General features: G+C 36.6%; 1 protein-coding gene across 3 annotated transcripts in view; it reads right to left on the minus strand.

Moving 5' to 3' along the window:
- Positions 1–27,405, minus strand: part of GALK2 (galactokinase 2) — a 130,208-nt gene that overhangs the window by 98,975 nt on the left and 3,828 nt on the right. For 2 of the 3 annotated variants that reach the window (XM_047075132.1, XM_047075133.1), the window contains exons 2-4: positions 15,073–15,161; positions 10,015–10,138; positions 1,418–1,508 (exon numbers count right to left, since the gene is read on the minus strand). In XM_047075132.1, the coding sequence (XP_046931088.1) occupies positions 1,418–1,508; positions 10,015–10,138; positions 15,073–15,161 (304 nt within the window). The remainder of the gene's footprint in view (positions 1–1,417; positions 1,509–10,014; positions 10,139–15,072; positions 15,162–27,405) is intronic. The other variant, XM_047075134.1, reaches the window with a different exon arrangement.

Below are 27,405 nucleotides of genomic sequence, written 5' to 3' on the forward strand. Positions count from 1 at the left end.
CAAATTCTGTCATAGCTCTATCCCAAAAGGGTAACATGTTCAATTTAATATAAACAGATTATCCTCTAAAATTTTCTAGTATTTGAATTTGAAGGTTTCTAAACAAACATTTAAATTACTTCTCTGCCAAAAATTCTCTGTACAAACCTACTTTTGCACATAAGTGTCAAACCAGAAAAGAAAACTTTTAGACCTCAAATTCTCAAAAACAACACAAAGCAACATTCAGTATATTTAGGTCACTTTATCCATATGCTATAAAAAGCATGTGGCTATAAGGAAGATCAAATTGCATTTGCCAGGGAAATGCTTCCAAATACTGTAATTCCCACTAGTGCATATGATCAGCCAAATAACTTGAAGATTTAAAAGCTGCCAATACCTTTTCCCATAAGCTATTACCATGTGTCTGGAGAAAGAAAGAAAGAAAGAAAGAAGAAAGAAGAGAGGAAGGAAGGAAGGAGAGAAGAGAAGAGAAGAGAAGAGAAGAGAAGAGAAGAGAAGAGAAGAGAAAGAAGAAATGAATGCAGGAACTCTAAAACCAGAACCACCATAATTAGAGTATAGAACTACACATCAGAAATAAATGTGATGCTTTTCTATGATGGCTATATCACTGAGTCCTAGGCTACTCATGACAAAATTTCAGAAAGGACCACCAGGCAGTAAGGGACACAAGCTGTCTAAAACATGGATTTTTAACAAACAAAATTGATTTATCAAATCAATTTTCTTTTTGTCCTTCATACATTTTTAATTTGGAGAAAAGGTAGAAATATTTCATTTTCTTGCTCTTGTACATGACATTAGAGATAGTCATGGTAATTATTCAATATTTCTAAGGAAAATACTTACACTAAAAAGTTTCACTCCATCTTTTTTTAACTCCATCTGAAGTAGTAATAGCAGCACTTGTTACCATTTATTGAATGCCTACTATGTGTTGAGCACTGTATAATCCTTGTAACAACTCTTTGCTGAACAGCAATGACATCATTATACAGAAAACCAATCTGAGACTTAAAGAGGTTGAATTCACACAGCTGAGTAATGTTCAGATTCAAACCTAGGGCTGTCTAACTTGAAATCCTATTACAGTATATACATACATATTGTTAGAAAGAAATGTATTATAGATCATATCCTTCAAAAGAAAATTTATACAAAGATTTAAAAAAGAGAAAGGTTTGTGTTGGCTGCAACTGATTTATGAACAGCCATCACTGCCCCCTGTGGACATCACCCAGGAATAGTCATATCTACCCCATCCTCTGAAATACATAAATTAGCAAAATAGAACAGAAACATCAGTTAGCATTAAAAGGAGGCAAAAAATACATAGTAAGTAAAATAAATCTTGACATATAATATACATTATAAGCTCAACTGCTAGTAGTTGCCTTATAAACCGATTTACCTGAATTCCTTTAAATCCACATAGGAAATAGTTGTGCCACAGAGGCTTGGTTTTGTCAATCTGAATATTATTAGCATTAGTACTGAAGTCCCTGCAAAAACAAAGACACATTAATTTAAGTCTAGAAGCTGCAAAAATCCACAGCTGCAAAATCAATGGCTGACTGCTGCCATCTTGTGCCAAGAGGGTGATACTGAAATTTTATTTTCTATTTGTTTTCACATATGTGCTTCGCAGTCTACTCAAAAACAACAAACATCTCCACATACTAAAAGGTAAGAGAAGTTGTAGTGACCTTAACAATTAAACTAGTTCCAATTGACCTTTTTTATTTCCTGAAACAGAGAGGAACTGATATATTTCAGCATAATCTACACCACATTTTATTTCATGATCGTCCTTGTTAGGTTGATATAAACCACAAACTTTTATCCTTTGAGCTTGCTGTTTGGCATACCTCTAACTGTAACAGCACTCAAAGCCTTCTTTCCCCACACTCTCTGCCACCCATCCAACTTTATTGTCTGTACAATTTAAGAAGAAGAAAAAAAAACAAATAATGATGATTCTAATGAATCATAACTCGTTCAATAAGCCTCCATGAATCTATACTGATATAAATGAACAAATGAATAAACAGCTAAATGAAGGAGAAAGAAAACCTCTTCCTTAGAGTAAAATGCCAAATAGCTGAAGTAGAAATTAAAAAATCATTATTTGGCAAACTATGATAGATTTTTTCACGAAAGAATCATTAATGGATGCTAAAGTCAGGGAGTAAAAATTTGATAAGAAATAAAATATTTACATAGATTCAAAAGTATTTCCCCAGCAGATACTTCTTGCAAAGAGCAAAAAATAGTAATTTAATGGCAAAGAAATCTGGCAGACATCACCTTAACCAAATGATCAAAGTTAACAACACCAGGGCACCTGGGTGGCTCAGTCAGTTAAGCGTCCAACTCTTGATTTCAGCTCAGATCATGATCTCAGTTTGTGAGATTGAGTGCCTTGTTGGGGTCTGTGCTGACAGTGTGGAGCCTGCGTCAGATTCCCTCTTTCTCTCTCTGCCCCTCCCCTGCTCGCTCTCTTTCTCTTTATCTCTCTCAAAAATAAATAAACATTAAAAAAATTAATAACACTGATAAAGAGACATCGTGTGCCTCCTTGGTATCATACACTGAGAGCATACCACTTGATGTGTGGGAATTCTTTGTACTATTTTTGTGAGTCCTTTGTAAGTAAAAAATGATCTCAAAATGAAAAATAGATAAAGAGGTTTCTTTTTTAAAATTTTTTTTTGTTTTTATTTTAGAGAGAGAGAGAGAGACAGAGTGTGAGTGGGGGGGGGGCAGAGAGAGAGGGAGACACAGAATCTGAAGCAGGCTCTAGGCTCCCAGCTGTCAGCACAGAGCCTGACGTGAGACTTGAGCCCACAAACCCTGAGATCATGACCTGAGCTGAAGTTGGACACAACTCAACCATCCAGGCGCCCCTGATAAATAGGTTTCCAAATCAGCCAAAGGACAAACTATATGAAGGAAGCGGGGGGGTGGGGGGGGAGGTTGTTAATTAAAAAGTGAGGAAATAAGCAAATTTCCCCATATTGACTGAATACTTTTCATATAATTTGCTAAATACCTACTATTTGCCAATCACTGCAGTAGGTGCCCTCCATGCACTATCTTAACTAGATAACAGGGACACATCATCGCCTAAGAAAAATATTTAAATATGCAAGGCATTCATAGGAGTATAAAGGTAAAAAGTAAAAGGTTTATCTTTTAAACATTTGTAATCTAGCTGAGACAACATGAATACAAATCATGATCACACACTACTGTCACATGACGGTGTATAATGTGGAATGGGAAATGAGACCAAGAGGCCATCATCTCTATAATCAGCATATTAGAGTGGAGAAGGGAGGCCTTCCTGGAGGCTCAGAGAGGTTTAGTGGCTCTCCAAGGACATACACAGTATGACTCCAGCTCACAAGCTCTTTACTATCATCCACAGGAGTTAAAATATATTGCTCACAGTCAATAAGAGGTCACACAATTTGGAAAGCAGATAAAATTATGTTAGCAAAACTAATCAAGTTCTGTTCCTAGCTAAGCAGAGATCTTGAAAGTCACCACAAAGAAAAAGAAAACTAAGAAGTGGGAGTCATGGGTGGGGGTATATAGAAAAAAAGTAGAGGAGGGAATTTGGACAGATATAGGAGGCTACATGAGAAATGTCAAGAAAACAGCTGAAAAGTGCCAGTTTTTGCAGAATGAGGAACATAGTTTAAATCTGTCATAGAAAAAAACTTTCTCTTTGGTTAGATATTTCCTGTTTTTTCTTTCCAGCATCCTTGTCTTGTCTCCCTGCCCAGCCATTTCCTAACATTCAAAAGCAGGCACACATTTTCCCAATTCCTGCATTGTATCACCCATCTGCTTTCTCTACTCTTGCACCCATGTTGCAGAATGCTAGGGAAAAACTCCTGAAAATGAGCAGTTATGACTTACTACACTGGTAATTTGCACTTACACGTTTTATGCATTGATTCACTTGTTCTTCCAACAAACATTTGCCCAGTGTCTACCCTGGGTATGTCAGGCACTGGGCTAGACCATTTACAATAACAATACCATCAAAAAATAAATACTTAGAGAAAAGTTTGAGAAAAAAATGTACAAGACATACACCCTTACAACAACAAAATATTTCTGAGAAAAGTTGAAGAAGACCTAAATAAGTGGAGAGATATACCATGTTCATGGATTGAAGGAGTAAATACCGTTAAGATGTCAGTTCTTCCCAAATTGATCTCTATATTAAGTACAACCCCAATAAAAAGCTCAGCATGCTCTTTCATAGAAGTTGAATAGCTGATTCTAAAATTAATAGGGAAATGCAAAAGATCTAGGATAGCCAAAACAAATTTGAAAAAGACAAACAATATTAGAGGACTTAAGCTACCTGATTCCAGGACTTCTTATAAAGCTACAGTTTTCAATTAGCAAACCACATTCACCAATATATTAAAAGGATCATTCACCACAATCAACTGGGATTTACTTTGGGGATGCAGGATGGTTCAATACTTGCAAATCAACATCATACACCACATCAACAAAATGAAGGATAAAAATCATGATCATCTCAATAAATGCAGAAAAAGCATTTAACATAATTCAACATCCGTTCGTGATAAAAACTCTAAGTGGGTTTAGAGAGAACATACCTCAACATAATAAAGGCTGTAAATAAAAACCCACAGCTAACACCCTACTCAGTGATGAAAACCTGAGAGCTATTCCTCTAAGATGAGGAACAAGACAAGGAGGTCCACTGTTTCCACTTTTATTCAACATAGTGCTGGAGGTCCAAGCCACGGCAATCAGACAAGAAAAAGAAATAAAAGGCATCTATATTGGGGGCGACTGGGTGGCGCAGTCGGTTAAGCGTCCGACTTCAGCCAGGTCATGATCTCGCGGTCCGTGAGTTCGAGCCCCGCGTCAGGCTCTGGGCTGATGGCTCGGAGCCTGGAGCCTGTTTCCGATTCTGTGTCTCCCTCTCTCTCTGCCCCTCCCCCGTTCATGCTCTGTCTCTCTCTGTCCCAAAAATAAATAAAAAACGTTGAAAAAAAATTTTTTAAAAAGGCATCTATATTAATAAAGAAGAAGTTAAACTGTCACTATTTGCAGATGACATGATGCTATATACATAAAATCCTAAAGGCTCCATCAAAAAATTATTAGAAGTAATAAATGAATTCAGTAAAGTTTTCAGGATACAGAGTTGATACCCAGAAATTGGTAAAATTTCTATATATTAATAACTAAGTACCAGAAAGAGAAAGTAGGAAAAAAATTCCATTCACAATTGCACTGAAAAGAATAAAAGACCTAGGAATAAATGTAACCAGGGAGGTCAAAGACCTCTGCTCTGAAAACTATAAACCACTGATGAAAGGAACTGAAGACAACACAAAAAAATGGAAAGATATCCCATCCTCGTGGTTTGGAAGAATTAATAATGGTAAAATTTCCATAGTTCCCAAAGCAATCTACAAGTTCAATGCAAACCCTATCAAGCATTTTTCACAGAACTGGAACAAACAATCCTAAAATTTGTATGGAACCATAAAAGATCCCAAACACCCAAAGCAATCTTGAGAAAGAATAAAGCTGAAGGTATCACAATTCCAGATTTCAAGGTACACTGCAAAGCTGTAGTAATCAAAACAGTATGGTACTGCCACAAAAACAGATACATGGATCAATGTAACAGAGTAGAGAGCCCAGAATATACCCAAGCATATAGGGTCTATTAATCTATGACAAAGGAGGCAAGAATATACAATGGGGAAAAGATAGTCTCATCAATGAATGGTGCTGAGAAAACTGGACAGCTATATGCAAAAGAATGAAACCTGACCACTTCTAACACCATGCAGAAAAATAAACTCAAAATGGATTAAAAACCTAAATGTGAGACATTAAACCATAAAATCCAGAAAAGAACATAGGCACTAATTTCTCTGACATCAGTAGTAGCAACATTTTTCTAGAAATGCCTCCTAAGGCAAGGGAAACAAACAAACAAACAAACAAACAAAAAATATATATATATGCATAAACAAAAGCATATATATATATACATATATATGTGTGTATATATATATATATATATATATATATACGAGAGAGAGGGAGGGAGAGAGAGACTATATCAAAATAAAAATCTTCTGAACAGCAGAGGAAATCATCAACAAAACAAAAAGGCAATCTACTGAATAGGAGAAGATATTTGCAAATGATATATCTGATAAAGGGTTAATATCTAAAACATATAAAGAAATTATACAACACCCAAAAAACATAAACAATCCAATTAAAAAATGGGGAGAGGATCTGAATAGGCATACAGATAGCCAACAGATACACGAAAAGATGCCCAACATCACTAATCATCATGGAAATGCAAGTCAAAACCACAATGAAATATCACCTCACACCTGTCAGAATGGCTAGAGTCAAAAGGACAGGATGTGGAGAAAACAAAACCTTCATGCATTGTTGATGGGAATGTAAATTGGTATAGCCACCAAGGAAAACAGTATGGAGGTTCCTCAAAAAATTAAAAATAGGAATACCATATGATTCAGTAATTCCACTACTAGGTATTTACCCAAAGAAGATGAAAACACTAATTCAAAGGGATATATGACCCTCTGTGTTTGTTGCAGCACTATTTATAATAGTTAAGCTATGGAAGCAATCTGTGTCCAAAAATCAATCAATGGATAAGGAAAATGTAGTGTGTACACACACACACACACACACACACACACACACACACACACACGGAATATTACTCAGCCATAAAAAAGAATGAGAACTTGCCATTTGTGATAACATAAATGGACATAAAAGGTATTATGATATGTGAAATAAGTCAGACTGAGAAAGACAAATACCATATGATTTCATTCATATGTGAGATCTAAAAAGGAAAACAAATGAATAAACAAATAAACAAAAATCAGAATCAGGGGCACCTGGGTGGCTCAGTCGGTTAACTGTCCGAATTCCACTCAGGTCATGATCTCGTGGTTCGTGAGTTTGAGCCCCATATCGGGCTCTGTGCTGACAGCTCAGAACCTGGAAACTGCTTCAGATTCTGTGTCTCCCTCTCTCTTGCCCCTCCCCCACTTACACTGTCTCTCTCTCTCTCAAAAATAAACATTAAATTTTTTTTTAGAAAATCAGAATCAGAGAACAAACTGATTTGTTCTCAAATCAAATAAATACAGAGAACAAACTATTAGTTGCCAGAAGGAAGGGAGTAGGGGGATGGGCAAAAGGATGAAGGAGAGTGGGAGATACAGGTTTCCAGTTATGGAATGCATAAGTTACCTGAATAAAAGACACAGAATCAGGAATGTAGTCTATGATACTGCAATAGTGTTGTATGGTGACATATGGTGACTACACTTGTGGTGAGCACAACATAAGGTATAGAGAAGTTGAATCACTGTGTTGTACACCCGAAACTAATGTAAAATTGTACACCAATCATAGTCAAAAAATTAAAAATTTTTTAAAATCTATGGTTTTCAGATAGTATAGTATTGGCATAAAGATAGACAAATACATCAATAAAACAGAATAGAGTCCAGAAATAGATCCATACATTTATTGGCAACTGCTTTTCAACATAGGCTGTCAAGGTAATTCAATAGGAAAATATCTTTTCAACAAATGGTGGTAAACAATTGTATAGCCATATACAAAAAATTATAAACTTCAACACTTATCTCATGCTACATACAAAAACTAATTCAAACTGGATCATAGGCCTAAATGCAAGAGCTAAAATTATAAAATTTCCAGAAGAAAACACTGGGGAAACCTTTAGTGCCTTGGGTTTGGCAAAGGTTTCTTAAAAACAGTCAAAAACTACAAACTGTGAAAGAAAAAAAAAATCAATAAATTGGACTTGATCAAAATTAAAAATTCTTCTTCAAAAGACATAGTAAAGAAAATGAAAATCCAAGCCATGGACTGGAAGAAAATATTTGCAAAACATTAATCTAACAAAGGACTGGTATCTACAATATAAAAGAAAATCTTGTAGGTGAATAGTAGAAGATGAAAATCCTCCTTAAAATTGGGCACGAGATTTGAACAGATGACAAGTAAGTACATGAAAAGATGTTCAACATCATTGGTTAGTGAAATTAAAATTAAAACCACTACACATTTATGAGAATGGATAAGATTTAAAAAGACATGTTAGCAAAAATGTAGAACAAACTGAACTCTCATACACTAGTGATAGGAATGAAAAATGGTACAACCACTTTGGAAAACAGGCAAGCTCTTAAAAAGGTAAATCGAACAGTCCTAAATATTTACCCCCAAAGATGAAATACATGTCCACACATAAATTTGTACACAAATAACACTAACAGCATTATTCATAATAGCCAAAAGCTAGGATTGATCTAAATGCCCATCAATGGTGAATAGATAAATTATGGTATCTCCACTCAATGAATGTTACACAACTTGTGTATAATTCTGGGAGACACGCTGCATCCTTCCTAGGAGTCCTGGGAGAATGGAGACTCTTACCTATAGCAGGGACTACCTGCCTTAGTAATTCATCTCTGCTTCCCTAAGTCATTCTCCATGTTGTCCCATACCACTCCTGGGATCATATCCCAAATACTCTACCTTCATTCAAGTTTGTCTTCAGGCTCTGCTTTTGTCAAAAAAATGCAACTGAATCCATATATTCATCATAAATGGAAATGTTGAAGTGAATTTGGGTAAATCAACATGAGAAATTATTATGCACCCAGTTTTAAATGTTTACAAATAATGACACAAATTGTGTTTGAGATCATGTAAAGTTTTCTTTAAAGGATTCAACATAGAAGTCAGAAATGTCTGTATCTTACATAACCCGGTATTGTGCCTTATTAAAGGCACACATAAAATATTTACTGAATGAATGAACATTACTACAGGCAAACTGGCCAATGAACAATAGCCAAAAATAAAATCTACCAGTCATATGCCCAAATCTCTTTGTAATTAGCAAATCAAATCCATCATACCATACTATAAGTAAGTAGGACTCATCCTAGGAATGCAAAGATACTTCAAAATTAGAAAATTCATCATCGTTAATTCATAGTATTTTTTAACTGCTCTTCTTCTTTTTAATTTTTTTTAATATTTATTTATTTTTGACAGAGAGACAGAACATGAGCGGGGGAGGGGCAGAGAGAGAGGGAGACACAGAATCCAAAGCAGGCTCCAGGCTCTGAGCTGTCAGCACAGGGCCCGATGCGGGGCTTGAACTCACAGACCGCGAGATCATGACTTGAGCCGAAGTCGGATGCTCAACCGACTGAGCCACCCAGGCGCCCCTTAACTGCTCTTCTATATTGAATAGACATTTAATAAAATTCAATACCCATTAACATATTTTTTTTTTATTGGCAAACTAAGAATTTAAAAAAAACTGCAAACAAAAAAGTATGTCCTTAACTTGATAAAGCATATGTACTAGAAACTTAGGTCTATTATGCACCAGACTCTAAGTTTGTCACTGAGCCTACAGCACTGGAGAGGCAACAGTACCTAAAGTCACAGAGTTTATAATCTACTGGGGGAATACAGGCAAGTAAGCAGGTAATTGTAATACAGCATGGTAAGATGTTACAAGAGAATTAGAGGGTGCCCTAGTAACATAAGAAAGGCAGCACCACCAACTTTGCTGAAGACAGCTGCCTAAATAGATGATAAATACCTTCTGGGCAAGGACAGAGTTATTTTCATTTCTGTATGGCCCAGTATCGAAAACAATGTCAAGACACAAGGTAAGTCTTCAGTAAACGTGTTTTAAATGAATGAGCAAATGAATAAAAAGGAACAAATATTAAAGAGCAGCCTCAGATTCCTTTGGAAGTCAGATACAGATTTTCAATAAATTAAATGATTTATTATAAATTTGATTTCTTCTAAAGAGTTCATTTGGCTATGAATGCACATGCACCGTTACTCACAGTAGCAATCCTAAATACTCACGGGTACAAGGGATTTGTGTTGGCTAGTTGAAGAGTTTGTGTTTCCACAGGTTCCACCGCTATTAACATATCTTGTTCTACAGCCATAGGAAGAACAGAATACCCACAATAATCTATATGTTCTCCTAGAAAGAAAGAGAAAGAGTTTTTAACATTGCTAGCAAATGGAACAAGAGAAATTCAAGTAGGTTGACATACAAGAAAAACTTGACCACGAGCTAGGTTTTAACAGAATATAAAAATACTATGGACAGAAAATGAAAGTTTTCTTTCTCTCCCAGACACGTGAGCCAGAAACTTCTGCTAGCATAAGTACATTAGTTATTAGTTTCTGTTAATTTTTAGACTTCTTTAAATCTTCACAAGTTTTTTTTCTACTTTCTAATTCATAGTGATCATCTTCAAATATTTTGTTTTGTGACTAGTTATATGGAGTATCAAGAACAGTAATCTCTCCTTTTCCTGTTGCTCTTTCATATTACCTTTTAAAATATGAACGGCTGAAGCCTTTAACACACCCTGCCTTGTATTAACATTATGTGAATCTCACTCTCCTCCTTGTTAGCCAACGTACTCACTAAAGTTGAGGACTTTGCTTTATTTATATTTTTAGCCTAAATAAATGCCTAACAAATTAGACTGGCATTGATAAGTTGTACTGAATGTGCTAGACATAGCTATGATAAAAAAAAAAAGAAGCAAGAACCAGCAAAACTAAAAGGCAACTGACAGAATGGGAGAAGATATTTGCAAATGACATATCAGATAAAGGGTTAGTATCCAAAATCTATAAAGAACTTATCAAACTCAACACCCAGAAAACAAATCATCCAGTGAAGAAATGGGGAAAAGACATGAATAGACACTTCTCCAAGGAAGACATCCAGATGGCCAACTGACACATGAAAAAATGCTCAACATCACTCATCATCGGGGAAATACAAATCAAAACCACAATGAGATACCACTTTACACCTGTCAGAATGGCAATCATTAACAACTCAGGCAACAACAGACGTTGGCGAGGATGCAGAGAAAGAGGATTTCTTTTGCATTGTTGGTGGGAATGCAAGCTGGTGCAGCCACTCTGGAAAACATATGGAGGTTCCTCAAAAAACTAAAAATAGAACTACCTACAACCCAGCAATTGCACTACTAGGCATTTATCCAAGGATAGCAGCACTATCAACAGTAGCCAAAGTATGGAAAGAGCCCAAATGTCCACCGGTGGAGGAATGGATAAAGAAGATGTGGTATAGGGGCGCCTGGGTGGCGCAGTCGGTTAAGCGTCCGACTTCAGCCAGGTCACGATCTCGCGGTCCGGGAGTTCGAGCCCCGCGTCAGGCTCTGGGCTGATGGCTCAGAGCCTGGAGCCTGTTTCCGATTCTGTGTCTCCCTCTCTCTCTGCCCCTCCCCCGTTCATGCTCTGTCTCTCTCTGTCCCAAAAATAAATAAACGTTGAAAAAAAAAAAATTAAAAAAAAAAAAAGAAGATGTGGTATATATCTACAATGGAGTATTACTTGGCAATCAAAAAGAATGAAATCTTGCCATTTGCAACTCTGTGGATGGAACTGGAGGGTATTATGCTAAGTGAAATTAGTCAGTCAGAGAAAGACAAAAATCATATGACTTCACTCATATGAGGACTTTAAGAGACAAAACAGATGAACATAAGGGAAGGGAAACAAAAATAATATAAAAACAGGGAGGGGGACAAAACAAAAGAGACTCATAAATATGGAGAACAAACTGAGGGTTGCTGGAGGGGTTGTGGGAGGGGGAGATAGGCTAAATGGGTAAGGGGCATTAAGGAATCTACTCCTGAAATCATTGCTTCACTATATACTAACTAATTTGGATGTAAATTTTAAAAATAAAAAAATAAAGTAAAAAAAAAAAACAACAACAGTGAGAGAGACAAAACAGAAGGACTCATAAATGTGGAGAACAAACTGAGGGTTACTGGAGGGGTAACCAGGGAGGGGAGGGGGGATGGGCTAAATGGGTAAGGAGCACTAAGAAATCTACTCCTGAAATCATTGTTTCACTATATGCTAACTAATTTGGATGTAAATTTTAAAAAATAAAAAATAAAATTTAAAAAAAGAAGAAAAAGAATTTTTAATCTGCACTATTTTATATATAATAAGAAAATATAGGAAACAAACTATTCTATGCATTCTAATTCCTCTATGAATCATCTGTAGGAATTTTATTTCCTATTACACCATAATATTTTCTCCAGATTGCTATTTAAACTCAAGGTTGTTATTCATGAGATTGAAATACAAAATAACAATTCAAGAAAGAAATAAGCAAAATAAGCAAGCTCATTTATATTTCCCCAAGACAGGTTTTCATATCTGACTGTTCCTATGGCAAACACTAACCAACTAAGAAACACAAAATGAATGGAAGACAATTCAACTGCACAACTGCATTTTTTAATACTTATTATTAATATACAAGGTAGCAAATCTTTTCCATATTGATGTAGCCTTTAAAATGAAATGATAAAGGTTTTTTTTATGGATTGATAGTTTCACATGGAGAAGTGGTTTTCAAAGCTGCCTTTCTCACCAACTTCCTTCAAAGAAGACAATAATATAAAACAGTGGTTCACAAATAGAAAACGCATATTTAAATAGGCAGAACTCAGGGGAGGCACCAGGTTTTTTGTAAAAGCCACAGTGTGGATGACAGCCTTCTGGAAATAACAGATTTCTGCCCCTGTCAAAACTGATGGAATATCCCCACTCCCTACTCCACCCTACCCCACATCCCTGTGACGGGCAGGAAGGGAGCAGGAACTGCTTGCAGGTGAGGAGAACAAGATGATTACATTTTGAATATTTTAATGGTAAGTATAATAATGCTTTAATAACTACAGAAATTCATTTCATCCCAAGCACTAAGTAAATTAACTATATGGGAACATAATCCTCCCCCTTTTTTAAAATCAGAAGATAGTCACTAAATTTACTAGAGTAAGAATTATTCGTCAGGGAAATTCTTAGTTTGGTACCCTCACCCCCACAACTAGATAAAATGGCTCTCCTCCGAGAAAACTGCTTCTTTGCAGGCCTCCTGCAACACTGAAGAGTTGCTGATGTCCTCCTCCACTCTGCTATTACCAGGCCTTTTTCCCATCCTCCAGTTCTTGAAAGGCTCATGCCACATTCTCTCCTCTCCTTTCATCTCCCTCTTAGACACACTGCTCCTCCCTGAATACCTTAGCTATCTCGTTCCAGCCCCTCTCCATCCCAATCCTGGTAAACAACCTAGTCCAAAGCCCCAGCTGCCTAATCTCTTGACCTCCTCTCTGCTTCGGCCATCTAGCACCTTGACAAATCCAGTAATGACTATAGACCTTATCACCTGGAAATTTTTCACTTATGAAATTTTAGTTTCAAATAGCATATTCTTTACTAACACTTCCCATCCTGCCATTTCTCTTACTGTTCCTCCCACTAACTTGTTTGTCAGACTGCTTTTTGCCCTCTCTACCTTATAAGCTCCCTCCTGCCTTTCTTCCTTTTTCTACCCAGCATAGATTCCAGGATTCATAACTTCACCTGCTCTCCTATTAGTATCACCAACTTCCTGCTGCCATTGTCATTCTCTTGCAACCTCAATTCAAAACAACCTTGGATCAAACATTGGCACCTTGGACTAGCTCAGGGGGAGAAGAAAGAACAACTCTGCAGGTTGGTACTTTTCCAATTCTACAGTCTCCAGCTCTAGCCAGATTTCAATGCTACCCAGAAAACCTTTTATTCCTCCAGTCATCTCCCTCTCCCACCTTTCACAAGGTTATTTCAAATGTCCCTTCTACTTAAACCCCACCTCCTTCATCTAACCTCCACAAAAACTCCCTCAACCTCTCTACCTAAGTTATACATTTATCTACATCAACCTGCATGTCTTCTGTTAAAAGAATCAAAGTAGCCCTCTTCTGATGCCCCTCTTGCCTTCTCAGGAAATCTGCTCCATCAATTCCTCCCTTCTCAGTTATCTAGAATCTCTCTCTCCCCACTGGCTTTACTCTATTCCTCCTCCCTCCCTCATTTAACCATACTCAAACATCCCTTTTTTTAAAAAAAAATCCTCCATTATTTGCTTCAAAATAAAATAAGATCATCTGAGTTGATAATCATAATTGTTGGGGGCAACTGGGTCACTCAGTCAGTTAAGTGTCTGACTTCAGCTCAGATCATAATCTCACGGTTTGTGAGTTCAAGTCCCCCATCAGGCTCTGCGCTGACAGTGTGGAGCTGCTTTGGATTCTGTGTCTCCCACTTTCTCTCTGTCCCTCCCCCGTTTGTGCTCTCTCTCTCAAGTAAATAAACATTTTTTTAAATATAATAATAATTGTTGGATACATGGGAGTTTTTTCTATGTTTACATTTTCCATTATAGGAAGTTCTCTTTTTAATCCTCCTTTGACTCCTGTTTTTTTCTCAGTTCCTCATCCTGTTTTCTCTTGATAGAACCTACTCATTCTTCAGGTCACCACCCTTTAAAAAAATTTTTATGTTTATTTATTTTTGACAGAGAGAGGGAGAGAGAGAGAGAGAGAGAAAGAGCATGAGTGGGGGAGGAGTAGAGAGAGAGAGAGAGAGAGAGGAGAGACAGAATCTGAAGCAGGCTCCAGGCTCTGAGCTGTCAACACAGAGCCTGAAGTTACCCCACCCTTTTAAAAAGGCTTCTCAGTATTCTTCTAACCCAATGAGTAAATGTAAAATCATGAAAATTATTAACCAAAATTTAAAAATTTATCTTGCGGCACAGAAAAGTCTTTTCATCTCTCACGAAAATAATATTAACAACAAAATTTCAACAAATTTTCAAAATAAATGGACAAAGTTAACACTAACAACATGGATTGGGAAAGATGCAATTTCCAGATGCAAAAGCTTTACTTGCTGTACTAAGATACATAGGAAACATTCTATTTTTTCAGTTTTCTTGGGAAAAATTAATGCAAAAAATGTATTAACAGCAATTTAGATCTTACCAAAGGAAGAAACAATTAAGAGAAAGAAATTTTGAAATACCTATTATGTTGACTCTTCCTGGTGCTCGAACATAAAACTTGGGAATGGATCCAAACTTAGAGTTAAACATTTCCTTTAGCTTCATCAATCTGAGTGAACAAGAGTAGAATATTTCAGAATATCTATATAATAGGAAAACCCATAACACACACACAAATTAATTATTCCTAAAAAGAAAAGCAAAATTTTTTACCGATATACTTCTTTGAAAATCCTAGGATAAGACAATACAGTGACTCCCTCAGTGACACAAGAGTATAGCTAAGCACATAGAAAAGTAAAGAAAAAAAAAATGGATATACTCAACAGGAAAAATTATTAACTTCAGTTGTAAAGAATATAACTTTCTGTACAATTCTCAATGATATTCAGAGAAAAATCTCTTTATCTTAAAAGAAATAGTATGGGAAAGTATTTCAATTTCCTAGAGCTACCATAATAAAATATTACAAACTGATTGGCTTAAAATAATAGAAATTTATTGCCTCACTATTCTGGAAGCTAGAAGTATAAAATCAGAGTGTTTGCAGGGCCATGCACCTCTGAAAAAAAACCTGTACAGGTGAATGAAGCCTTCCTTCCCTCTTTTTAGTCGCTGGTGGTAGCCATTGATCCTTGACATTCTGTGGATACAGCTGCATCACTCCAAACTGCCTCTGTCACCACATAGAATTCTCCCTATATGTCTCTATCTGTATCTCAGCTTTTCTTTCTTATAAGGACACCAGTCTTATTAGATTGGAGCCCACCTTAATTCACTATGACCTCATCTTACCTTGATTACAGAAGTATATAAAGATGCTAGCACAAATAAGGTCATATTCAGAGGTTCTAGGTGGACATGAATGAGGGTTGGGGGGCACTATTCAACCAAGTACAATACAAGTAGTCAAATGAAAACTAGACTGGATATCAGGAGACCACAGTTCTAATTTCAGTGGGGCAAATCCTTTTCCCTTGGCCTCTCTTCTTTGAAATTAGAACTAGATATTCCTTACAGGCCTCTTCTAGATCCAAAATTCTTAAAACAGACTTAATTTTATATTAAGTCATCTCAATGCACTTCTATGAATACCCGTCCACTGTTTATAGTTCCACATCATAGTGTATCTGAATAATAACACCAGGACAATAAATATCTGTTAAAGCCTATCATATTCAAGACACCCATTAATTAACTGATCTTAAAGATTAATTAGTTGTAAGAAACAGAAAATCACACCAAGGACAGATCAAGGAAAAAGGAAATCTATTATAATGATAGAAAGATATGGGGAAGGTATTCAAGATGGCCTCCTTGGAATTGGATAGCCATCAGAAACTGTTTATATTAGTGTCTTTGGTTTTCTTTTCACGTCTCATTCTATCATCCCTCCAAGACACCATCACTACTCTGTTCCATGCTGTTCACATTTCAGTTGCCTCTGTGAGCCTCTTAGTTTCTATTCCTCCATACCTTCAGTTTCATGACACTGTGGCCTCAACTCTATAAGATTTAACAGCTCCAATGTCCTAAACTATCTGATTAAGTCTCTGTGTCCATTAATTCAAATTCTCAAAAAAGATAATCTGGTTGGCAGTTTAGGTCCCGTATCCATCCTGGTCTATTTTTCAACAAGAGGGTGAGTTTACTGATATAAATAGGTCAGTTGTCTTAGTTACAAATACAATTACTTGGATCTACTCCCTCAGCCAAGGCTGTGGATGACAATAGAAGATGTGGGCAGGGAAACAATAACAATAACAATAAACAGGGATATCAGTAGCACATAATTCAAGACACATTTACTGGATTCCCAGGTAGGTATGGATAATGGTGTCTGCCTAAATCTGAGTTGCCTCATATATCCTCCAAAACGATTTAGCACAAGAACAAGCAAACGATATAAAACCTTATCTTTATTATAACTAGAAACAGAGAATCCACAAACTTCAAGTTACCTATAAGAAAGAAAGAAAGAAAGAAAGAAAGAAAGAAAGAAAGAGAACCACTCTGACCACTAGAAACTCAGTGAAAAAGAAAAGAGGAGAGTCAACAAAACTAAGATTAATCTAAAACCACAGGAAAGAAAAAATTCCACCCATTTAAAAATGGGAGGTATGGGAGAAGAAAAAATAAAAATAAAATAAACTCATTGATTGCTATATAGGCAACAGGTAAAAGTTAAAAGATATCAGTAACCATGATAAAGCAACATTTTTTTAATGTTATCATACAGGTATATGCAAGGATATTATTAAACCACTAAAAAAAAAAAAAATTCTTAGGGGCTCCTGGGTAGTTCAGCTGTTTAAGCTGATCTTGATCTCAGCTCTGGTCATGATCTCACAGTGAGTTCGAGCCCCATGCCAGGCTCTGTGCTAATGGCATGGAGCCTGCTTGGGATTTTGTCTCTCCCTCTCCCTGCCCCACTCTCCCTCTCTCACTCTCTCTCAAAATATATAAACTTAAAACAATTTCTTAGAGACACCATGGCCTGTGCAGTCAGGTGGACCTAGGTTCAAAACCCTTCTTTACCACGTGATGAAATTCCTTAAGCTCATTTTCTTTATATGGAGTATAAATATGTATCCCACAGAATTATTAAGGAGATTAAATAAGGGAGTGTGGAAAGGGTCTAGCTTCGGTCTGGCATGAAGGATTTGTTTAAGAAATGCCAGATTCTTGAGTTCCTTACTGTTTCTATTCTAGAGCATGTGAATAAGAACCCACTAAAAGCAATGAGAGATGGTAGGTAATTAAATATTTAGTCTCTTTAGCTGATATCAGGACTGGAAGCACTATTGGAGCACTGGGGTGATCTTAATGATGCTGCTAAACCCTGGTACTCTCTGCCCTGCATCTCCCATTTTATAGAGAGGGTTGAAAAAACTTAGGTTATGTGTCTGTCAAATTCTAGATAGAATTATTTAAAATGTTCACATTTTTCAATGAAAGAAAATGGACATAGAAAATAGTAAAAGGCTAAATAAGAAAAGTCCTCTGCTTTCTCAGAGCATTAAAAAAGATACATAAGTATAAAGACAACCAATAGAACAAGAATATAAATCTTCCTAAACACCAAAGAAATTTCAAAAAATATAGGGGCAAAGAAAGCAGACAGATAAATATAAATTGGTAAATAAGGAAACACAGAAACTATTCAGAAACTATATTATAAATAGGGGCGCCTGGGTGGCTCAGTCGGTTAAGCGTCCAACTTCAGCTTAGGTCATGATCTCGCAGTCCGTGAGTTCAAGCCCCGCATCGGGCCCTGTGCTGACAGCTCAGAGCCTGGAGCCTGCTTTGGATTCTGTGTCTCCCTCTCTCTCTGCCCCTCCCCCACTCATGCTCTGTCTCTCTCACTCTCAAAAATGAATAAATGTTAAAAAATTTTTTTTAAATAAAAAGAAACTATATTATAATACATAATTATAAAATAAAACGAGTTAAAAATCAAGCATGTTAGTTACATCAATAAATGTGAATGGGCCTACCTCACCTATTAAAACAAAAAGACTTGTAATTAGCTCCAAAAACAGGACCAAACTATATGTTGTATACAGACAGCACTAAAACAAAGTCATTCAGAAAGACCAAATATTGAGGAACAGGCAAAGGTATTCCAGGCAAATAGACACAATAAGAAAACAGAGGTAGTAATCCTGATATCAGACATCATAGAATGTAAGCCAAAGAACATATAAGGAAAATTCTTAATGCTAAGGGCTTCAATTCAAAATGAAGGTAACTGTTTAAGAAATGCCCTCAAAGGAAACTGCAACCACTTTTGTAAGGCAAAAACTATAGACAATGTAAGAAAAATATAGATAGAAATACACCAACAATAAAAGACTATAAGATACCTTCCTCAGTATAAACACAGATCAGGTTGGAGCGTATGGGTGGCTCAGTCAGCTAAGCCATCCAACTCTTTGGCTCAGGTTATGATCTTGTGGGTTCATGGGTTTGAGCCCTGCATCAGACTCTGCACTGACAGCATGGAGCCTGCTTGGAATTCTCTCTTTCCCACTCTCTCTCTGCCCCTCCCCACAGGCACGTGTTCTCTCTCAGAGTCTCTCTCTCTCTCTCTCTCTCTCTCTCTCTCTCTCTCAAAGTAAATGAATAAAATATTAAAAAAAAAAAATACCAGGGGCACCTGGATGGCTCAGTCAGTTAAGCACCCAACTCTTGGTTTTGGCTCATGATCTCGTGGGTTCGAACCCCCTCTCAGGCTCCACAGTGGCAGTGCAGAGCCTGCTTGAGATTCTCTCTCTCTTCCTCTCTCTGGCCCTCTCCCTCTCTTTCAAAATAAATAAACTTAAAAAAAAAAAAAAACAGATCAGGTGGACAAAAGGAAGAAAAGAAAGACCCAAACAACAAAATTGATAAAGTAGATTATGGGTGTGTACATATATTTAACATTATACTCTGATAATGGGGAATGTAACTTAAGGACACATGGAATATTCACAAATATTGATCACATATAAGATCATAAAGAACATATCAGTAAATTCCATGAAGTAAGAATACTAAAAACAACACTCTAAACTCAATACGGTAAAACTAGAAATTATTAAGATCAAACCACAGAAAGGTCCTCCAACCTACTAATGTTTAAAGTGCCTTTTAACTCTTGGGTGAAAGAGGAAATGAACTAAAAAAACAGTTCAAAATGAATTTAAAAAAAAACACTTCAGAGAAGGAGGAAATGAACAGAAAGTATAGAATTTCTAATAATAATAATGGCACTATATATCAAAATCTATGGGATACATTTAAAGCAATCAAGAAAGCCTATAGCCCTAACACTTTTGTCAATACAAATGAAAGAATGATAATAAGTGAACTAAATTCTCAGCTCAATAAGCTAGAAAAATAAGAACAAAATGAACACAAAGAAATCATAAGAAAGGAGACAAGAGAGAAAAAAGTAGAAAGCAATTATTCAGGGAATACAAAAACAGTAGACCTAATTAAATTAAAATCCTTACTTTTTTTAAAAAAACTTTTACAAAATAGACAAACCACTAGCTAACGGCTGATAAAACACAAATACGCAAAATAAGAAATGACAATGGGGAAATAATATTAAGCAGAAGAAAACTAGACAGTACCTAATAAAACTATATTGGCATTCATTTCTACCCAGAAACCCTATGTCTAAGAATTTACCCTGAAGGATTACCCCCAACAGTATGAAAAAACATATGCATGAGATTATTTATTAAAGAATTGGTTATAATTGCAAAATACTGGAAACCTAAATATTCTTTTATAAAAGAGTTTTGAATAAAGTATGGCCTATTTACGAAATGAAGTACTATGAAATTATAAGAAAAGAACAGTTTTCTAGAAACTTTTCTCGAAGCAGTTTCCAGAAATTTTTATCAAGTGACTTCTAGAATAATTCGTTATAAGAAAAAAGCAAGTGAGGGGGGCCTTAGTGGCTCAGTTGGTTAAGCGTCTGACTTCAGCTCAGGTCATGATCCAGTAGTTTGTGAGTTCAAGCCCCACGTCAGGCTCTCTGCTGTCAGCACAGAGCCTACTTCAGATCTTCTGTTTTGCTCTCTCTGCCCCTCCCCTGCTCCACCCCCTTTCTTTCAAAAACAAATAAACATTAAAGGAAAAAGAAAAGAAAAGAGCAAATGATATGCTGAGATGGCCTAGAATCATTAACAACCCAGTAGCAATGAGCATTCCCAGTGTTCAGATCTTGGTTTCAAAAGAAACCAGAGCTCATTAAAGAAATTATTCCAGCACCAGGGCAGAAAAAGTACCGTAGAAACCTGAAACATCTTGCTGTGCCAGAAAGTTGGGAAGTGCTTAAACAATGATAGTGACATGTCAAGTCACAAGAGCTCACATAAGGAAACTCCCACTGCCCAAATCTTGAAAATTTTGAGCATCAAAATAGCAATAAGGGTAACATATGATAACCCACAGAATAAAATAGAAACCAATGAGTCCACACTGACATAAATAAATGGAAGAAAAGGGAAACACTTCATTGCACTAGAATGCCAAATAATAAATGTTAAAAAAAAAATTAAACACTAGAAAATCACCATTTGGTGACCACGATAGTAATAATTGATACTGGCAAGGGTCATCAATGGATGCTAAAACCAGTAAATGAAAGTTTGATAAGAACAGAATATTAACATATTCTTATAGTATTTCACCAAAATATCCTTAGTAATTATGGAAGAAAAGGATAGTAACTTTGCAGTGGAAAAATCAGGCAGGTGTCTCCTTAACCAAGTGATCCAAATGAACAGCATTGATAATGGGACAAATAGGCCTCATGTGTCTCCTGATAATGATGTACTAAGAAAACAAAATTAACTTTTTAAGTATTCCTACCAAAAATGGATGAAGTGAATCTAATTGTAAATATTAGATAAACTCAGTATAATCATGACTCTTACACAGATTTTAAATGAAAATGTTAAATATTTTACTTCTCTCATTAATGACAGAACCAGTATGATATTATAACCAGTTGAAGTAGAATCCAAAGTACCACTCATGTACAGTCAACTAAGGAATGCTGAAATGAATTTACAAACAGATGCAAACCAGCAAAACTGGTTAATAGCTAGGAGGTACAGTGAATTGCACTCCACCAGGCACAGTTTGCATTTTCTATGGACGAGATTCATTTGCATTGCTCTCAGTTTTCTATGACCTACAGACCTGTAAACAAGCTTGAATATAACAAAAGGCTCCCAGCCACACAGAAATCAGATAACCTAGAAGGGTATTTCGGGCAACTTCTGGTTCTCTTGGGATGTACCCAGTAATCTTCTGGTCTTTTTCAAAGTTTTTTACAATTTTTCCTACAACCCAAATTGAGAGATATTCTATAAAATAACCAATCAGGAAATACAAAAGACACAGCAACTGTACCACAATAAAAAAAAAAAAAAAAGATTTAGGGGTGCCTGGGTGGCTCAATCAGTTAAGCTTCTGATTTCGGCTCAGGTCATGATCTTGCAGTTGGTGAGTTCAAGCCCCGCATTGGGCTCTGTGCTGACAGCTCAAAGCTTGGAGCCTGCTTCGGATTCTATGTTTCCCTCTCTCTCTGCCCCTCCCCTGCTCACACACACACTCTTTCTCTCAAAAATAAATAAACATTAAACAAAATTTTTTTTTTAAGATTTAAAAGACAACAACTAAATGCAACATGTGTCCTAGATTGGATTCTGACCAAGAAAAAAAAAAAGGTCTTTTTCTATAAAGGACATTAGTGGGATAATTGGTGGTACTTTGAGGCCTGTCAATTAGATAATGCTGTATCAGTATTAATTTCCTGATTTTGATCATTGTATTCTGGTTATGTTGGAAAACATCCTTGTTTCTAGGAAACACACTCAAAATTTTAATATCAAAGAGGCATCCATCATGTCTTCAACTTAATCTCAAACTATTCAGGAAAAAAATGTAACAGAAAAACTGATAATGCAAATATGGTAAAATGCTACCATTTGAGGAATCTGGGATAAGAGTAGACAGTAATTTTTATACTATATTTTGACTTTTATGGAAGTGTGAAATTATTTCAAAATAAAAAGTTTTTTTTTAAACAAAAGAAGCATTTACTGATGCTTTACTAAGCACTCTACTTAGAAAGAAAATTAATAATAGCTCTCTAGGGATTATAAAAATCTGGCAGAAAAGATAGTTAAGCTAAAAAGTACAATACAGAGAGACAATAGAATGATAAGCCAGACAAATACAGTCCTTTGGGAGCACAGAGAAAAGATATTTCTCCCTACCATGGGGGAATGTGGATGGTAAAATAAACCTAGAAGGGAGAGCATAAATTCGAGAAGCCTCTCAAAGAGATAATAGTTAAAATGAATTTTAAAAGATGATGTTAAACAAATGGGATGGGGTGATGCATTCTAGGTAAATGAAAAGGCCCAGCATGCTGCATTCAGAAAATTATATTTAGGGTTTTTAATACATCAGAGGAAGAGGCTGGTGGTAATCAAGCCCCAGATCTTAAAAGGCTTGGTATACCATATTGAGGAACCTGGCTTTTAACCCATAGACAATGGATGTGAATACACATTTAAGGATGGAGTGATATTAATCAATTTCACACTTGACAAACTCACGTTTTCAAGTATTTGAGAGATGGGTTATAGGAAGGCAAAGCAAAAACAAAGAAATCCAACAGGCGGCCATTTGTAGTAAACTAAGAGGAAGGGCTGATGGGGACAGAGAAGGGTGAAAATTAAAGTGATATTAAGAAAGTCAGATCCATAGGAATTGGTGACCAATTAGAAGTGGGAGAAAGTGAGGGGGCGCCTGGGTGGCTCAGTCAGTAAAGCATCTGACTTTGGCTCAGGTCATGATCTCACAGCTTGTGGGTTCGAGCCCCACGTTGGGCTCTGTGCTGACAGCTCAGAGCCTGGAGCCTGCTTCAGATTCAGTGTCTCCCTCTCTCCCTGCCCCTCCCCTAGTCACACTCTGTCTCTGTCTCTGTCTCTCTCTCTCAAGAATAAATAAAACATTTAAAAAAAATTTTTAAAAATAAGAGGGAAAAGTGAGGAATAGGGAGAAGCATATGGTAAGTCCTAGCTTTCTTGCTTCCATAACTACACTAGCCACAACGGAGGTTCAAGTTGTTTCGCTTGTGAAAATCATATGCAGACAAACTTCAAGTTCTGCTGAACACAAACAAGGTGGAGTGCTAACAGCGGAGTTAGAACAAGACTCCTAAAACGTGTTTTAATAAAATAATTTTGAGGTACCACATGTGTCATTTTCCCAGACTACCTCAGGAAGGCAGCCTGTCCATGCCTTCTTGTAACTGCTCAGCACTGGAGGCTTACCATTCAACATTCCTCCCTTTGAAATTCAAATGTATGGAGGCTATAGAAGGAAACAAGAAAAGTATATCTAAGAATAGAAAGAACTGAAGTCTACAGTGTTTTTCCAAGCTTCATACTTAATCCTCTAATAATGAAGGAGTATGGCTGTAATTGGGGAAGTAGCTGTATTTTCCGCTCTGGGTTAGTCACCAGCGAACTCCATCTCTTAAAATGTAGTCACTTAAAGTATTGCCCACCCCTGGCCCACAGAAGAGTACAATGAACATTTTCAATGTGAAAACAACAGCTCCTACAAAGATTACACTGTTAAAGGCAGAATTGGCCAAAACATTACCACACAAATTGCTGAATCTGGTGCTCTGAAGACTTTTGACTTAAAATCCTTGTTTGTTTGTTTGTTTGTTTGTTTTAACAGCAGTTTTAGTAACAGAACTTGAGAAAAAAATATGACTGCAGTAAATGAAGTGGATTTTACTCTATGGATTGATTCTCAGAGGACACTAGGGTGACCATTAAGGCTAGACCATATGCAGAGATGAAAGAATTAAAATTTCAGGAGAGAAATGGGGTGCCTGACTGGCTCAGTCAGTAGAGTGTGTGACTCCTGATCTTAGGGTCATGAATTCAAGCCCCACATTGAGTGTGGTACCTACTTAAAATAAGCTTAAAAAAAAATTTTTTTTTTCAGGAGACATGTATCTTTAGTTTGCCGTTGTGACCTTAGGCAAGTCTCCTATCCTGTCTGTGCTTCTGTTTTCTCTTCAATATCAGGATGCCTAGTCATGGCATTACAAAAAATATTAATTTTTACAGCTAATTTAAGAATAATTGGTTAATATGTATTCTTATGGTGAAGGGGATCAGAATAATGCCACTCCAAAATATGCCATTTGACATAGGATTACTTTGAGCTGAAGGCAATCAAGAAACAGCAGACACCAGAGGTGCTCCTACCCTCCCTCCATCTGCTTAAAAGCAGGGCATAATTTCTCCCTTGCCTCTGTGAGGTTGTCTCTCCTCCCCTCTCCCACACCGAGAGAGGATTCATTACTGAAGACCTCACTGACTGGGGTGTACATGAGCAAAACTTACTATAATAACCCTTACCTTAGTAAGGTTTCCCCCATATAGTCCCACAACTCACCACCCCTAAAAGCCCAAACAGCTTTCCTTTGTCTAGTCACTTCTCACAATCTATCATCCTTTGTTAAAATGGTATATAAGCTCCTAGAACCAACAACTTCTTAGGATTTCACTTTTTTTCTTAAGTTTATTTATTTTGAGAGAGAGAGAGAGCACCAGCAGAGCAGGAGTAGAGAGAGAGGGAAAGAGAGGATCCCAAGCCGACTCCACACTAAATTGGGGCTCAAATTCATGAATCATGAGATCATGACCTAAACTGAGATTAAGAGTTGGGGACGCCTGGGTGGCTCAGTCGGTTAAGCAGCGGACGTCAGCTCAGGTCATGATCTCGCGGTCCGTGAGTTCAAGCCCCGCGTTGGGCTCTGTGCTGACCACTCAGAGCCTGGAGCCTGTTTCAGATTCTGTGTCTCCCTCTCTCTGACCCTCCCCCGTTCGTGCTCTGTCTCTCTCTGTCTCAAAAATAAATAAACGTTAAAAAAAAAAAATTATAAAAAAAAAAAAAAAGAGTTGGATGCTTGACAGATGAGCCACCAGCTGCCCCAGGATTTCACTTCTTTTCTGTGAAGCCCCCTGTGTGTGTGAAATAAACCTTTTCTCTTGTTAATCTATCTCTTGTCAGTTTAACCCTCAGGGCCCAAGCTACTAAACCTAAAAGGGTAGAGAAAAAGTCTTTCCTCCCTTATAATGGTAATTTATGTGAGCTCTATGCCTCACTTTCCTCAAATACAAACTGAGAATAACAGAACTCACAGCAAAGGTTTGTTTTGAGGGTTTTAGAAGCATGAAATAATTATTAGTTATTATTATAACTGTTATTTTGAAAATTTAATAAACATTAAAAATGGCATTTCAAAGCATAGATAATTGTTATTAAAGGGGGAGTGGTTAACCCTACTTCAATCCTCCCACCACAATAAATTCCTCCCGATCAGAAATTCAAATGTAAAAATGAAACAATAATTATATTAGAGATCTTGGAAAATAAAATCATGATGGTGACAATAAAAATAGTAGATGGTGGAGTGCCTGGGTGACACAGTGGGTTAAGCCTCTGACTTTGGCTCAGGCCACGATTTCATGGTTGGTGAGTTCGAGCCCAGCGTTGGGCTCTCTGCTATCAGCACAGAGCTCGCTTCAGACCTTCTGTCTCTGTCTCTCTCTGCCCCTCCCCAGCTTGTGTGCATGTACACGCTCTCTCTCTCTCTCTCTCTCTCTCTCTCTCAAATAAAAAATAAAAACATAAAGAAGGAAAAATTGTTTTAAATTGTAGATGAGCTGAATAGTAGAATGAAGAGCTGACGAACAAATTAGTGAGCAAGATAAAGCTGAGGGAAAGTAGATATTAAAACCAAGTTTACAATTATTTAGAATATAACAAAAATTAGGGATTTATATACCAAAACTTGTAAGATGCCACCATAATGGTACTGGCCTTCAGTGAATATAAGAAAATAAGAAATAATGAGAATAAATGAAGTATGCATATAGCACAAAAAACTAGCAATACAGAAATGAAATGACTTAAAAGATAAACATAGAATTTACTGAACTAGGGGGAAAATAGCAGACATGGTAAAAAAAAATTACAAACTGGTTCTGTGATAAAAACAATAATGTAGAAAAAAGTTTTGAGTCTCACTATATAAAATCAATATGGGGCACCTGAGTGGCTCAGTCGGTTGGGCGTCTGACTTCAGCTCAGGTCATGATCTCACAGCTCGTGAGTTCGAGCCCCGCGTCAGGCTCTGTGCCAACAACTCAGAGCCTGGAGCCTGCTTCAGATTCTGTGTCTCCCTCTCTCTCTGCCCCTCCCCTGCTCATGCTCTGTCTCTCTGTCTCAAAAATAAATTAAAAAAAAAAAATCAAAAAAAAAATTTTTTAATAAAATCAATATGAGAAATAAGAGACAACTATAGATTCAAAAGAGACTTTAAAAAATTTTAATCTAGACAAAGGGGTGATTTTTTTCTTCTTAGTACAAATTTCTAAAAATTGACAGAAGAGAAACAGAAAAAGTAGTCAGAAACAATCCCCTTAATAAGGCCCAGAAAATGTTATGAGTTAGTTCAGCCAGACCTTAAAAGAAAGACAATTCTTTGTTTTTATAAATGGTTCTAATGGTAGAAGCTGTGGAAAGCCTTCCCATGTCATTTTAGGAGGCCAGAATAACCCACTTGCCAAAACAGCCCCCAAAAGCAAAATATAGGCTACTATCTCTGGAAACAGAGAAAAAGTAAATAAAATATTGGTAATGTTAATCCAACACACATTATTTTATAATATTTGTAACCAAACAGGAGTTTTTTCCAGGAATATAAAGATAGCACCAGGAAATCTATTGATGAAATACACTATTCTAAC

Source organism: Lynx rufus, unplaced genomic scaffold (genome assembly GCF_022079265.1).
Source record: "Lynx rufus isolate CCGP_SWC_20201006 ecotype Redwood Valley unplaced genomic scaffold, mLynRuf1.p SCAF_13, whole genome shotgun sequence".
Classification (NCBI taxonomy): Eukaryota; Metazoa; Chordata; class Mammalia; order Carnivora; family Felidae; genus Lynx; species Lynx rufus.